Source organism: Scyliorhinus canicula, chromosome 21 (assembly GCF_902713615.1).
Source record: "Scyliorhinus canicula chromosome 21, sScyCan1.1, whole genome shotgun sequence".
Taxonomy (NCBI): Eukaryota; Metazoa; Chordata; class Chondrichthyes; order Carcharhiniformes; family Scyliorhinidae; genus Scyliorhinus; species Scyliorhinus canicula.
The window spans coordinates 44,360,494-44,377,166 of record NC_052166.1 but is presented as its reverse complement, the minus strand read 5'-3'; the positions used below and the strand labels follow the sequence as shown (position 1 = coordinate 44,377,166).

Here is a 16,673-nt window from a genome sequence, read left to right as displayed (position 1 = left end):
TCTCCACTGCCAGACCTCATGAGTTTTTCCAGCATTTTCTGCTATTGTGTTGACTCAAGGGGGTCTCTGTCTTCCTTGTTCATGTCCTTTCTATTCCCCCACCCCCTCCAACTCGGTCTCCTCAGCTTCACACCTGCATTACCTGTGTCCTAGGTTGCTCTGAGCGCTAGAGATAGCTTATTTCAGATCCTGTAATCACATACTATTCAATTAGAATGGAATAGAGGGATATTTGGCAGGAGGGGGCTAGGAATGGTACATTTGGATTCGTGTATGCTATCATGTGGAGACGAGACAATGTCTCCAACTGTGAAGTCATTGAAGCCTTGAGTCTAGATCCAGGTCACTGAGCTGTTGTGTAATTTAACAAGGTTTCTTTTTGCTCTGTGTAATTTATATTACAATGCACATTATGTAATTGGGCCGTAGGTATGCAGTTGCTGCTCACCTGTAATTGAAAATGATTATTCATGTGATTAAAAATCTTCATTTGCATAATTACTTGCTAATTTTAATTTAATTACATCATACATGTAGTGACTGAAACGATGATAAATAAGAGTGGAGTTAGGCAACTACATTTTGACATTTGCCTTCTATCACAACATTTTGTTACACAGTTTGTTGTCCATCTGATGCCTTCAGACAATTAAGTCACCTGTGACGCATCCTCTTTACAGATCGATGCCGAGTATCTAAACAACTTAATCGTCTCTCAAATTCTTGCCCAGCAATAACCACAAGCAGCTAAAGCTCAGCAGTTCCTCCCTAATGTTAATCGACAGGTAGCAGTTGTTTGTCCTTGCCAGGTCATTGGCTGGCTGTGGAGAAGACCCAGCTCTACCAAGCAGAGCTTTTGTAGGAACAGCATGCCTGTCTGACCTAAAGGGCAGGCTGTCTCGGAGGCACTGTAGTCTGATGGGATAGTTCAGCTCATTCCAGGCATTTTGTACTGTGGTTCAAAAGAATGCTTCTAGTCTGCCCTCTGCTTAAGCATTTCATGGGCAATGGAGCAGGAAAGGATATCAAAGAACAGCTTATGGATGGCTTTGTTTCCTTTAGCTGTTCAGTTCCTGTGGGAGCATTTGAACTGAGTAGTTCAGCTGATGCAGCTAGACAGTTGAAATGGAAAGAGATGAAAAAATGTTTTAAAATTTTTTGAAATATTGTAGTTGTCTGCCAGAGACTGGGATCAAATCCAAATCAGGAGGAGATCCTGAGAGAAGGTATTTTGAACAGCTGCCGAGAATACTAAAATGGAATGAAGCGTCTCAATTCAGTTCCCAGTGGCACAAAAAGTACGATCACCATTTGAAATTTATGGATGAGGAAGTCAGTGCTCGATTAGAAAAGAGTCACAGAAAACAAGTAAAAGAGATCCAACTCCACATGGAAACAATTCCCATCACTATTTGTCAGAGTGGCAAAGTTCTTCTGAAGAAATGATAGGGTTATAATTACCTTTGATCTGATGTTCGAAACCTTCATTTTCATTTACTTTCTCCTCCCTTCATTCTTACCTTTTTCCCTACACCCTTTAATTTTGAAAGTGTTGATTCAAGGTTAGATGTGGTTCCCTGTCTTCCAGCTGGTCTTTGAGTTCCTTGTCAAACTGTCCCGTTTTTCCCTGATGAGATCCTGAAAAATGAATGTGAATGGCCCACTTGATTGTACAGGTATCACAGCTGAGCTGAGCATGTTCTCAACTGACGTTTATAGTTGTGCGTTTCCAACAAGTTAACTATAGGATTAAAAACAGTGACATTGACTAATATGCGTTGCTATCCACCTTGGTGATACTGAAACCAGTTACAACAGCCCTACCATCAACCTCTGATAGAGGATTGAACCTGACATTTTTCTTGTCTGTCTTATCTGATGTAACCAGGTTTTCAAAAAATTATAAGTTCTAGTTAACGTGATAAAATTGAAAAATGCACAAATGGAAACACTGTTTTGAGAAATAAGATGAATGAAATAAAATATATTTGATTAGAATTGAGGAAGTGTGGAGGATGCATTATGCCATGCTATTTGTAAAATAGGTCTTAGAAATAGAAATGGAAAAATACCGTTAGTATAGTTTTGATATCTTTAGTACCATAAATGGGTATAAACACAAACATTACATTTATAATTTTAAATTGGTTGGTAAGTAAGATTTATTTCAATTGTAGCTGGTAACATAATAAAGAATCGTACTTTCAATTTTGTACATTTTCTGTTGACAGTATTTCATGAAAAGAATTCTGAATATCTTTTTTTTTGGCAGCATTCATACTTTACTACACCCGATACCAGGGAACTTCCTAGTATTCCTGAAAATGTAAGTACACATCTCCGGTGGACAGCTTTTCAGTCGACTAGTTTAATTCGACAATTGTATCCTGTGACTCTGAACAGATTTATTCTTAGTGCTATATTTTTTGTACCAAGTACTCTAAGAAGGGAATTGGGATATTGCAACTGATTTGTTTCTGATGGTTGCACTGTGTCTTCAGTTTATCAGACAGTCTAAAATTTAAAATAAAATAATGTTTGCTAAATATTGTAATGTCTCATGCATTAAAACTGAAATATGTATTTTAACAGATTATTTTTTAATTATTGCATGTTATCATATTTTTATGCTTAAACTTTTGTTCGATAATCAGGTTTAAAGATATAAGAATATTTGCTCCAAATAGGTCCTTGTGCTTTCAAGAAGTGGCGACTAATATTTTTGCACAATTTGATCTATCTGAAGTATTAACGTAGCAGGCCAACCTGGAATAGATTGGGTCAGGTTTATTTTTTAAATATGGTTTTCTTTTAGTTTTACGAATAGCTTCCAACTACACAACAGTGATTGACTTAAAGAACTTTATTGGTTATGAAGCACTTTGAACATAAATTGCTGTCTTTCCTGTCTTCTTTCCTTTTCTCCTCTTTTGTGTTCTCTTGCCTCCCATTACCTTCCCCTGCCAGCCTCCGTTGCATTTTCTCACTCTCCTCATTTCTCCATTTCCATGATTGCCCTTTCTTTTGTTACAGCATATTAAATCACAGTGTCTTGCTGCCAGCTAAATCAGCTACTCATTCCTTATTTCTCAGGCAAGGAGTCCTTTAATTTAATTGTGGATTGTGACAATACTACCTACAAAATATATTTTTGTTATATAAAAGAACTGCCACCTATCATGAGATGAAAGATTAAGGATAGTGCGAAGGGAGTACTTTTTAATACAATGAGTTTCCCAGATTGGGAAATTCAGTACTGGCTGAATATACAGCAGTCGCCATTGTATGCTGATTTTTCCTAGCTCAGGAAACTCTAGATTCAAATATCAATTTCCAGGTTTTTGCTGCACTGCTCCTTAATCCAGTAAAATCACTGTTTGACTAATTCTCTGGTGAAGAGCATGTAAATAGTGAGTTTCCACAGGAAAAGAGTGTTTATACAAATCAGCCCCCTAAATTAAAACACCATTGAAGTGCATCTGCCAGGTTACCTAGCTTTTAACCATTTAAACACCTTATTTTGATGTTTAATGTCGCAATTAGTCTGTGGGACATTCAATTGTTCATCAAAATTAGGCATGAAACCTGTAGAAAAACAAACAAAAAGTGGGTTAGCTTAAAAGTGATAGGAAAAACTTTTAACCTGTCACTCGAGTTGTTAATAAAAGACAACGCCATAACATGATGGAAAACATTACAGGACATTAAACAAACGCATCTATGGTTTAATTATATTAAAATGATTCTACTCCTGCACAATTAACCCTTTTCAGATAATAGAATATTATGCCTTAATACATAATATAGCGTAATACATTATACATGAATATATTAATGTAATATAGATAGGTATGTAATAGTGAGTGGATTGTTGGCAGGTACTCCGTTAGTCATGGGGAATGTATATGCCGCTAATTGGGACGATGTAACATTTATCAAAGGTTTGCTAGCTTCCATTCCTGATTTAGACACACGTCGATTGGACTTTAACTGTGTTGGAACCCAAAATAGACCGATCAAGCCCTAAATCTCCGGCTCTCTTGGGATGGCGATGGTGCTTCAAACTTTCATGGAGGAGATGGGGGGAGTGGACCCATGAAGATTTCTGCATCCACATGATCAGGAATTCTCATTTTTCTCACATGAGATCTACTTGAGAATAAACTATTTTTTGTTTGATAAGTTTCTACTCCTGGGAGTCAGAAAGTGGAATGTTTGAGGATCGTGATCTCTGATCAGGCTCTACATTTTGTGAACCTTGAGCAGATCCCATCCAGCGGGCTCTACGTACATTGTGGCAATACTGGCTGTGAAGGAGTTCTGCGATAGCAGAGCCGCAGCCATTGAGGAGTACATCAGGTTGAACAGCAATGGATCGGTCTCTCCCTCTATACTATGGGAGGTACTTAAACTGGTGATGGGAGGAGAGGTAATCTCATATAAAGCACATTTAGATCGAGCAGTGAGGGAGGAAGGGCAGCATTTGGGAAGAGAGATCCTGGAAACAAACCGCCGCTATTCAGAAGCTCTTACCCCGGAGCTGTTTGTAACCAGGAAGCAGCTCCAGGTGCAGCTTGACTTGGTATCCTCTGGAATGACGGCAAAACAGCTATGATGCATAAGGAGTGTAGTATTTGAGCATGGGGATTGGTTTAGAGACAGCACTGAGAGAAGTTAATGCAGCACCTGAGGCTTTCTACAGGGATGTGTATAGGTCGGAGCCACCGGAGGGGGTGTCAGCTATGGTGGAGTTTCTAGACAGATTGTCCTTCCTGACAGCAGAGAGGAGCTGTAGGCACTGTTGGGCTCGGATGAGGTGCTGAGGGCGATTGAAGTGATGCAGGGGAACAAGGTTCTGGGCCCTGATGCGTTGAATTTCACAAAAGGTTTTCAGACCAGCTAGCACCAGTATTGGTAGATTTGTTCAACAATCCTTTAGCTTGAGGTTACCTGCCTCCATCTCCCTTGTTTTAAAGAAAGATAAGAACCCCACCGAGTGTAGTTCTTACAGGCCCATTTCGCTGCTAAATGTGGATGCCAAGATACTGGCTAAAGTGCAGGCTTTGGAGTTAGAGCCATGTGTCCCAGATATAGTAGTAGAGGACCAGATGGGATTTGTGAAATGTAGTCAGCTCTCATCTAATGTACGGTGTATTCTGAACGTTGTCCTCTTGCCTTCCTCGGCCTCCGAGCCAGAGATTATTTTAGCTATGGATACAGAGTGGGGAGCTTTGGGTTTGGGCAGAAATTTATCTCATGGAATGTAGCTGTTGTACAAGAACCCCATGGCAAGTGAACGCACAAATGTGACAAGCTCGGGACACCCCTCTGAGCAGGGGTACAGGACAGGGATGCCTATTGTTGCTGCTCCTTTTTGCTCTGGCAATAGAACCTCTGGCAATGGCACCAAGGGCTTCTGGGGAATAGCGGGGGCCGACATTTGGGAGGTCTAGCAATCCCCAATTTCCTCATGTATTACTGGGCTGCCAATGCGCAGAAGGTGTTGGACAGTACCGGGAATTGGGCACCATATGGGTGAAGGAGGCAAGTTTGTGTAAACGGTTGAACCTCAGAGCCCCAGAAACGGGACCACTCACACTCTCTCCAACAAAATATACCTCAAACCCAGTGACGATCTCCACTTTGAAGGTAGCTCAGATAACATTACAAGCTGAGTGTCATGTAATTACTGGCTCCTATAAATGGTAACCATTTGTTTGCACCATCGGGTTTGGACTCAACAGTGAAGGCATGGGAAAGGGCTGGAGGGCTTTAGAGACCTGTTTATGGGTGGACGGTGCGGAAGTTGGGAGGAGTTCACGGCAAAATTTCAACTAGCAGGGGACACAGCTAATCTGATATTTTTAACTGTGCAAACTTAGTTTGTAGGGTTTGCCCTGTGTTCCCCATGGCGCCCTGGAGGGGAGAGGATCTCAAATATCTATGAGCAGACCATCTCATTGGAATCTTTGGGTGAAGGTGAAATGGGAGGAGGACCCACCTGAGATGTGTTTGTATGAAATAAAGCCCTCTCTAGGGTAAATTCTACCTCATCCTGTGCACAGCTCAGCCTCATCCAAACTGAAGAGCTCACTTAACCAAAAGTAGAATGAGCGGTTTCTTTGACGGAGTGGAGGACAGGTGCGAGTGGTGTTCTTGTGGACCCACCAACTATGCCCACATATTCTAGTCTTGTCCAAAGATGGTAAGAAGTCTTACAACACCAGGTTAAAGTCCAACATGTTTGTTTCAAACACTAGCTTTTGGAGCACTGAGGAAGGAGCAGTGCTCCGAAAGCTAGTGTTTGAAACAAACATGTTGGACTTTAGCCTGGTGTTGTAAGACTCCTTACTGTGCTCACCCCAGTCCAACGCCGGCATCTCCACATCATGTCCAAAGATGGTTAGCTTTTGGATCTCTCTTCGCACCATGTCAACGGTTCTTAACATTGATTTGGAGCCTTTGGGGTGTGGGGCCGTCCGAGCCTGCGGATGATAGTGAAGGCAGATGCACTCGCCTTTGCCTAACTGATAGTCCGAAGGAGAGTTATGCTGGAATGGAGAACTTTCGCTCCACCTAGTACCTCGGCTGGTTGGGGTATGTTATGTTTATACCTAGAAAAGGTCAAGTACACTGTCAAGGGATCAGTGGAGGGGTTCTCCCTGAGATGGCAGCCATTTATCTCACACTTCAAAGAGTTAAGTACCATCAGCTGTTACAGGGGGTGAGAGGGGCAACATATATTGCTGGGGCTGGGGTTGGGGGAGGGGGGAATACAGGATTTTTTTCCCATTTTGTGTTTTTCTGTATATCTGATTTCTTGTGTTGTTAACATGACAATTGTACCATGTTTGAGCTATTTTCATAGTTGTTCAGATTGTGTTTGTTAAATATGAAACTTTAAATGAAATATTAAAAAAAGAAATAAAACATTTCGCAAGTTGTGTTCATCATTTCAATATGATGATGATGTACATAATGCCCAATATTGATTTTCTGATACACAAGGATCCTCTAAGAAGATGAGTGGGGAGAAATAATTTGAATCAATTTACTTGATTTTTCAGTCTCATCCAGGGATGCAGTGGAGGGTATTGTAGCTGAGTGGACTGACTTTAGCATCAACAAATTGGTTGTGGTGGGGTGGGGGGAGGAGGTGGTTGCAGTGGTTTGACAGACAGACAATGAAGGTTATCCATAATGAAGTGATAGGGAAGCAGGGATTAGTGTTCGATAGGACATGGCAGCCAGATTTTGCAACTTGTGAAGTATCAAACTTTGGAAGCCAACAAGGAGAACATTTTAGCCATTGAATCTAGGAGTGATAAAAGCTTTTTGCTTGTATTGAGAGTGAGTTTGGGGCAAAGGTACAGGTGGAGTTAGGCAGTGATGGTCATGGGTGAGAGATGGGGTTCGAATCTCAAATTGGGCTTAGTCAAAACACTTGCCAGGGGAAGGGTCCACGGGTAAAGTGCAAAATTCCTGGCAGAAAGTGTACAAAATGTCATTGGTGTAGTTGATGTTTAGTTGAATGAAGCTCCTGCTCATCAGGATTTGAAGTATGAAAGTCAAAAAGCAATCCATCAGCATCAGCATGCCTTTATGAAGGGTGAATCATGTTTGACTAATCTGCTAGAGTTCTTTGAAGATGTAACAAACCAAGTGGATAATGGGGATCCAGTAGATGTGGTATATCTGGACTTCCGGAATGCGTTTGATAAGGTGCCACATGGAAGGTTAATATACAAGGTGAGATCACATTGTGTTTGGGGTAATTTATTGGCTTGGATAGATGACTGGCTGACGGACAGACAACAGAAAGACTGGATAAATGGGTATTTTGATTGACAGCAAGATGTAATTAGCAGAACCACAGGGTTCAGTTCTTGGGCCTCAACCTATTTACAATCTATATTAATGACTTGGATACAGGGATAGAAGATTCTATAGCCAAATTTGCAGATTAGACTAAAATAGGTGGGACAGTAAGTTGCAATGAGGAAGGAACCTTACAAATGGATATAGATGGGTTAGGAGAGTGTACCAACATGTGGCAGATGGAGTTTAACGTGGATAAGTGTGAGGTCATCCATTTTGGTTGGAAAAATTGAAAGGCAACTTATTATCTAAATGGGGAGAGACGTTGGTGTGCTCCGATGCAGAGGGATCTGGACCGCCTGCATGAGTCACAGAAACTAGCATGCACCTACAGCAAGTAACAAAGAAAGCAAATGGAATGTTGGATTTGTAGCTAAAGGAATAGAGTTTAAAGGTAAGGAAGTGTTGTTGCAACAGTACGAGGAATTGGTGAGACTGCATGGGGAGTATTGTGCACAGTTTTGCTCCCCTTATTTAAGGGAAGATATAGCATTGCAGGCACTTCAGAGGAGGTTCATTAGATTGATTTCATAATAATAATCTTTATTTTCACAAGTAGGCTTACATTAACACTGCAATGGTTACTGAGAAAGGCCCCTAGTCTCCACATTCCGGCGCCTTTCCGGATACACAGAGGGAGAATTCAGAATGTCCAGATTGCTTAACAGTATACCAGGGATGAGGGATTTGTTTTATGAAGAGAGATTGAGCAGTTTGGAGATTAGAAGAATGAGGGGAGATCAAACTGAGGGATAAAAGATATGGGTAAAGTAGACATGGATCGGATGCTTCCTCTTGTGGGACATTCCTGTGAGAGGTCATAGTCTCAGGATAAGGGGTAGCAAATTTAAAACAGGTGAGAAGGAACTACTTCTCCCAAAAGGTCGTGAACTGTGGAATTCGCTACCCCAGAGTATGGAGGGTGCAGGGACAGTAAGTAAATTCAAGGAGATAGACAGATTTTTAATGAGTAATGGGTTGAAGGGTTATGGAGAATGGGCAGGACAGTGGAGTTGAGGCCATGATGAGATCAGCCATGATCATATTGAATGATGGAGCATGCTCGAGAGGCTAAATTGCCTATCCCTCCTAGTTCTCATGTTCTAAAAAATTACTATTCTGTCTAATTCCACCTTCCAATTCTTGGTCTGTAGCCCTGTAGATAACAGCACCTCAAGCACAGATCTGGTGTTCTTGATTAGTAAGGGGATTTCTTAATTAATAAGGAGATTGGGGGTTATGGAGACAATGAGGATGAGGAACTTATCAGCCATGATCGAATGGTGGAGCGGACTCGATGGGCCAAATATCCTAATTCTGCTCCTATTTCTTATGGTGTAGTATTGGTCCAGCAAGTGAACGTATTGGCAGAGGTGAAACTAGGGTCTGAGCTTTTAGAATGGCAGGGGGTGGCCCAGGTGTTGTCAACATGTGTCTAAAAGCTGACAATTTTCCTATAATTGATATTATTGAGAGGAAGCATGGAAACAAAACAAAAGGGGGCTAAAAATGGAGGTTGAGAGTACACTGAAGGTGACCATGTACAGGCTACATGAGAAGCAATTAGAAGAGCTGTACTGCAGTTGTTGGGGCAAGTAGAAGGAGTGGAATCAAGCTTTGACAATGACACAGGAGAGCTAGTGAAGGAGGATGGTATGATGTCTGGGTTGATGATTATCAAAGGGGTCAAAGAGGACAAGGAAGAAACACTTTTAATTTGTGCTCATTGAATTTAGTCAAAGCTGTCCTGGTACTGTGGACAAGCGAATACAGATTGAAAGGATTTAAACAGTGAGTGATAGGAGAGAGGGGCTCTAGCTGTATGATGATGGCATTTGATGTCTAAATAGAGGAAGGGAAGGTTTTAGATAGGACAATAGTATTAGAGGGAGGAATCAGAGGTATTATTTTGGGGGCAGTGGGTGATGATAACTATACTGCAGGATAAAGGAAACAAACCTGAGGAGGGGGAACCAATGTCAATATTCACTGGGTCAAGGAAGCAAAGTTCTATGATGTTGCGCCAAGAGTATAAAAGGAGAATTGGCTTGATAAGGACTGAGTGGGGAGGGGGAACGATAAATAGAAAGTTTAATTGGGTCTGGGGGTGGCGATACAGGGCGAAGAAGCCAAGTATGAGGACGAAGGAGAGTTCTTTATCTTTCAGTTGAAGAAACAAAATGGTGGGAGAATCAGCCATTATATGTTTGGTTTTTCAACCCCTGGATAGCTCATCCGCGGCTCATGGAATTATCCAGCCGTCTCTTATACAAATCAACTTCCTCCTTACTCTGCCAATGTAACTTATTTCCACAAAGATGTCATTTTGCAGAGTCCATTTCAGATGAATGAGTGCCTCCAAAAGTTTGATTGAAGCTGACATGACATGAAGTCATTTGGGAATCTTAAAAATAATACTGGTGTCTAGCGTTCAAAGAGTACTGTCCAGAATGAATGTTCCTGTGCCAGTAAAAATTGCTACAACTTTTACATGTTTTTATGCTGCTGTTTTCTCGTTACAAATTCCCAGGACCAGGATCGATGACACATTCCTTATGATACATATAAAACACATTTCTTTATTAACGAGCCTATTCTACCAAAAATGTGTTCAAAGTCCCACTTTCAAGAGTAAATTTTGGTGAAAATTGCCTCAGTATATATTATAGTATTATTGCCTGGCAAATTTGGCAGTCAACAGTCGATGAAAAATTACTAACATCCTTTGGTAACTCCCACAATACATGAACAGTCTGTTGCCAACATTGTTGCAGATTAAGAACATCATGGATCCTGTCAGTAATCCTTACCAGAAAGGGTTCAGAGGAGATTTACTAGGATGTTGCCTGGTATGGAGGGAAGGTCTTACGAGGAAAGGCTCAGGGACTTGAGGTTGTTTTCGTTAGAGAGGAGACTTAATAGAGACATATAAGATAGTCAGAGGGTTAGATAGGGTGGACAGTGAGAGTCTTTTTCCTCGGATGGTGATGACCAACACGAGGGGACATAGCTTTAAATTGAGGGGTGGTAGATTTAGGACAGATGTCAGAGGCAGTTTCTTTACTCAGAGAGTAGTAGGGGTGTGGAACGCCCTGCCTGCAACAGTAGTGGACTCGCCAACTTTAAGGGCATTTAAGTGGTCACTGGATAGACATATGGATGAAAATGGAATAGTGTAGGTCAGATAGGCTTCAGATGGTTTCACAGGTCGGCGCAACATCGAGGGCCGAAGGGCCCGTACTGCGCTGTAGTGTTCTATGTTCTATGAAACACAACGAGGAATAATCTAAGAAGCTGCGAAAACTATGCAGCGTATGTTTTACTTAAAAAAGGGAATGTCCTCAAAGTTATAAAACCTAAACTTTGGGTTCAGATAACTGTTCAAGACGATATAAACTTCACTCTCAAAGCAAATGATTTAATGTGAATGCTTCTGCTAGGTCATGGGTGTCCATTATTCTGTCTGTTGGTTTCACAGTATTCCAATGTTATAAATCAGCCACTCGAAGAAAAATACAGAGAAAGGCAAATATCATGCTGCCGTAGCCTCTGTTCAGAATTGTCCCCAAATATTTTCTGAAGAGGCACACAAAATCAGATAGCACATTTTCACCAGGGATCTCAGTGGTCCCTTTGAAATAAAATTATCCCTCTTACATGACAGCTGTCCTCGCCAATAAGCATTGCCTGGAGAAACAAGAGACATGAAGAAAGAAAAGGCATTTTCTCATACTCAAAAGCCTACAGTCATCCACATTAACCACAGCTTCAACTAACATTGCTACATCACAAGATAAATGAGCATTACGATGAGTTATTTGCACTTCAGATGGCTTGTGAAAGTCAAATTCAAGATTTCAAAATACAGCCTACTCATTTGAACAGGATACAGCATCTATTATTAAAGAGGTTAAGAATTTAAATACCTGTTGTTTATCTCTATTGAACCCGCAATTAATTTCCCAGAGTTGTTTATAATTAGGCCCACAAACTTGCTTTTCTAAGTTTAAATGCCCTGAACCTTAGAAATACCAGACAGACTTGGTGCATTTTGCAGTCTTGATTTAACCAAAATGTAAGGTGCGGGCAAAAAACACAGTAAATGCATTTATCAAACTCCAAATTCCAACACTACCCAATCAAACTTTCTTCGTTTTTCTCATGAAAATGTGGAGGATATATTTTGTGACACTATTCCTGGTTTCCAAAATTAGCTTTGGATCAAGAAATGTTTGCAAACGGCACATCAGTGATTTGTTCTAATAGTGCCAGTGACCTTTGTGAAGGGAACAAAAATCTGCATCGAGTCTGAATAGGAAATATTATTACCTAGATGTAGAATTCAAACTGCATCCATAATAAATTGACAAATTCAAAACAAGTGAACTACATAGCTAAATATTTCAGGTATTTTTTTCCATTTCAGGCAAACCTACAGAAAAAGTATCTTGTATATCACATGCCAATTCCTCTCTGAACATGACTCTCCCCAGGTCTCTCTGACGTTGCACACTATTTCAAACTCTGCCATTTATTATAGCTTGGATCTTCCTACACTTTCTTCAACACGTGTCACCCAACATGTCTCTGTATTGAAGAAAGAATTGCATTTATAGAGCATCTTTCATGACCACCAAGTATGTGTAGGTGTTCTAAAGCCAATGAAGTACTTTTGAAGTATAAGCACGGCTGTACTGCAGGAAGCATATCAGTTAAATGGTATTCAGCAAGTCCCCACAAACAGCAATGTGATCATGTCCCGATAATCTTGGGCTAATTGGAGCATAAATATTTGCCAGGACATTGAGATTAACTCTCTTGCTCTCCTTTTACATAGTGCCATAGATTTTTCAGGTCCACCTTTGAGGGAAGACAGGGCCTCAATTTAATGTCTCATTTTCTAACAGTACAACACTCCCTGGTACAGCCCTGGAGTGCGAACCTTGATTCTTATGCTCAGACTTGGAATTAATCTGCCATTTGTCTGCCTATTCTTTTAGCCTATCTATATCCTGTTGTAGTTTATTGGTACCATCCTCACTGTTTTCCACACCTCCAAACTTAATGTTATCAGAAAATTTTAAACCAGCCTTTTATATGGTACTTTGTCAAATGCGTTCTTAAAATCAATGTAAACAGCATCCACTGCATTCCCTTCATTTACCATTTGATACTTAATCAATAGATTAAGTTAGATTAGTCAAACAATGGGTCGTGTTTAAATGCACTGGTCACTGCCCCTCTCCCCGACCAGGTGTACAGCAAGCTCAGTTAGTGGTGGCATCCCTTAAAATTTGGAATCGCTTAGGCGGCACTTCGGATTGGGAGCATGTCGGTATTGGCGCCAATGTGGGAAACCATACATTTGCATCGTCTGGGACAGACGCAACGTATAGGAGGAAGGAGGTTGAGAGGATAAGAGATCTGCTCGTGGAAGGCAGTTTTGCAGGCTGGAGGAGCTGAAGGAGAAATACCAGCTCCTGAGGGGGAGCAAATTTAGGTATATGCAGGTGCAGGACTTTGTTTCCTTTGTTCCCTCAGCTGCCGAGTCATACGTTGATGGATAGATTGTTATCATGCGATGAGCTGGGGGAAGGGAAGATCTCGGATATATATTCGCGGTTGCTGGAGACTGGTCTGGCTCTGTTAGAAGAGATAAAGGGGAAGTGAGAGTAAGAGCTGGGAGCAGCATGGGGGGAGGAGCCTGGAGTGAAATAGTCTATCGGGTAAACTCAACCTCCTCTTGCGCCATGATGAGCCTTATTCAATTTAAAGTGGTTCACAGGCATCATGTGATGCGAGCATGTATAAATGGATTTTTCCCAGATGTGGAGGCGAGGTGCTGAAGGGGGCCGGCGAATCATGTACATATGTTTTGGTCCTGCGCAAAATTATTTGAGTTCTGGGCAATGGTGTTTGAGACTTTGTTGATGATTGCGGGGTATGATTGGAGCCAAGCCCTTTGGTGGCAATTTTCCACATGTCAGAGTTGCTGGAGCTGGACGGGAAGGGTTCTGAGGTTGTGGCCTTCGCCACTCTTATTGCCTGGTGACGAATTCTACGCGGGTGGAGGTCAGCGGAGCCACCAAGGGCTTCGAAGCGGTTGGCAGATGTGACCAAGTTGCTGCAAAGATGAAAATTAAGTTTGCCCTGAGGGGGTCGGGGGAGGGATTCAATTCAAGGTGGAGGCCGTTCATCTCCTTTTTCAAAATCTGTTTGTATCCAGCAATTAAAGAGGGGAGTGGGGGGTGGATGTTTGTGTTGGGGGTAAAATCCATGTTGACTATTCATTATTATATTTCTCATTTCTAGATGATCTTCTATTTATTCTCTTTATTTCCTACCACAGATGTCAAACACCATAATTCCTCGGGCATGTTCTGTCCCTCTTAAATATAGCTTTTTCTAACAAATTATTAAGTGTCTGTAGTTACCTGCCATTCTATTCTCATATTCCTTCTTTGCCAATCATATTTTGTTCAATGCTTCCACTCTCAACTTATTGTGTTTGTGGTCCGAGCTTTAAAAGTTTACCTGACTTACAGGTACACCCTATTCTTCGTTTAATCATAATCTCTATCTCCCTTGACATCCAAATAGCCCTGGTTTTCTTCCCCTGCCTTTCTCTCGTGTTGAAATGTACCTAGCCCGTACATCTGAAACATCTCTCCCTTACAGGACACCCATTGTTCGGTTAAGTTTTTGCTCCAGAATTTTTCTTTCCATTTCGTCCTGACTAGATCCCCACTCCTTCCATTGAAGTTAGCCCTCTTTCAATTTAAAAGTTTTACTTTAGATTGTTCTTGGTTCTTTTCCATTACTAACTGGTCCTTTTGGTACAATGTTCTTGCAAATCACTTTGCAGACATATCCACGGTGGGGCAGCATGGTAGCACAGTGGTTAGCACTGTTGCTTCATAGCACCAGAATGTGCAGACTCCGCACAGACAAGTCGAGAATCGTACCTGGGACCCCGGCACTGTGAAGCAACAGTGCTAACTACTGTGCTACCTCGCCGCCCATTTCATAATATCGCCAAATGGATCAATTCACTAAATAGTGCTTCTGTAAAAGAATCATGTGGCCTTTAGAAATTAGGCCATCTGCATTTGAAAGTGACAAGTAGTGATTGAAAACCATGGAATAACTTCTTATTCGTAAACGTGTAAAGTAAATGTTATATTTTGTTATAGAAATAGATGTTGCAGTTTTTCGATAAGTGGGCAAGTGTTTTTTATCTTAGCTGCACTACTAACTCATCCACACAATCTATCACGGTGGACTGAAAGATGGGACGTTGGCATTCAATAATATGATCAGTAGTAAACAAATTTACTGATTTGTATGAACAACATTCTTTTAGACGGATTGAAGCACGGAGAACCTTGAATCATATTGAAAATTACCTTGGTTTGAATGTCTTTCTTTCCATACTATCAGCAATTTGTTCCATGGGATTGGCACTCATCCCCTTTTCTCTTTCAAATTCTGAAAATGTTTTTCTCTTTCAGAGAAACCTGACAGAGTATTTTGTAGCTGTAGATGTCAACAACATGCTCCATCTTTATGCCAGTATGTTGTATGAACGTCGAGTCCTCATCTCCTGCAGCAAACTAAGCACTGTAAGTAGTACTGACAGCAGCAAAGCATAAACAGAGCAAATTTTTATAGCATTGACTGTTCAATATAACGTGGATATATATTATCTGAATTTTATTGATGGAAGATATATACTGAGGTTAATATTAATAGAGGGATGGGGTGAACCTAAAATCTGCTAAACCCTCAAGCTGATATCCTACCAATGTCCTGTAGCAACTGATAGCCCCAAAATTCCAAACACCATATTCATCTGTCAAGAAATAGTTCCAGCCTAATGTGTAATGCTACTGTACTAATTGTATGTAAATAGCTTTCTTTTATGTCTTTGTGTGTAAGTATAAGTGGCATCTGTTTGTGTAAAAGGAAATAAATGAGCACATTGATGCTTTTCCAGTAAATATCTAGCATCATTATGTCTAACCTCTCAAGGTTACCTTGAAGGGCTGGTGATAATCTGCCTGCAGCTCCTGCCATCGTGGTGTAATTTACTGATCATTGGGTGTACACGAGCAAAGCATGTTACCTCTGTTGGGATGCAATCATCCACCCACTCCCCACATGCTCCCCATAAAAATTGTCTAGCTTTTGCTTCATACCTTCCCAAGGTTAATCATATGCTAATCAAAGGTACAAGCTCTTATACATACTGACCTGTTTCACACTTCTGCCAGGTCAGCAGACAACCTTAATATGCGTAAAAGGTTAATTCTTTAATATATTTTGTTTTCTTGTTCTATGCCCAATCTATATGTAGCTTTATGTGTATGATGGGTTTGTTCAGATCATTGTTGTGTTAGCACTTTATTCTAAATATGAATTACTTGCATATTCCTGTTTTCAACACGCTGTGGTACTTTAGTGGCTTATTGGCATTCAAAAATACATTATAATCCAAAGGTAACTCGAAGAACTGCCTCAAAATTGAACAATGATTGCTGCTAGAGATTGAAGTTTACTTGACTGAAGAAAGACAATTTCCTATTACCATTAATGTTCCCGCGCGAGAAAACCTGACACACTTGTAGTTCTTTTTGTATAAGCAGAACTTCAGGAGACTTGGTACTTGCACCAAATCCAAGTTTGAAATGCCATGATTTGTGTTTTTTTTTTATTGAGCAGTAGTTCAGCTTAGCTGTATTCCCAATAGTCCTGAAGACAACAGCTGCAAAGTAAAAACCACCCACTCAGATGTC

General features: G+C 40.9%; 1 protein-coding gene across 8 annotated transcripts in view; it reads left to right on the top strand.

Moving 5' to 3' along the window:
* Nucleotides 1-16,673, top strand: part of LOC119955553 (DENN domain-containing protein 1A-like) — a 641,178-nt gene that overhangs the window by 309,346 nt on the left and 315,159 nt on the right. For all 8 annotated transcript variants that reach the window (XM_038781844.1, XM_038781841.1, XM_038781843.1 and 5 more), the window contains exons 8-9: nucleotides 2,273-2,326; nucleotides 15,390-15,500. In XM_038781844.1, coding sequence (XP_038637772.1) covers nucleotides 2,273-2,326; nucleotides 15,390-15,500 — 165 coding nt within the window. The remainder of the gene's footprint in view (nucleotides 1-2,272; nucleotides 2,327-15,389; nucleotides 15,501-16,673) is intronic.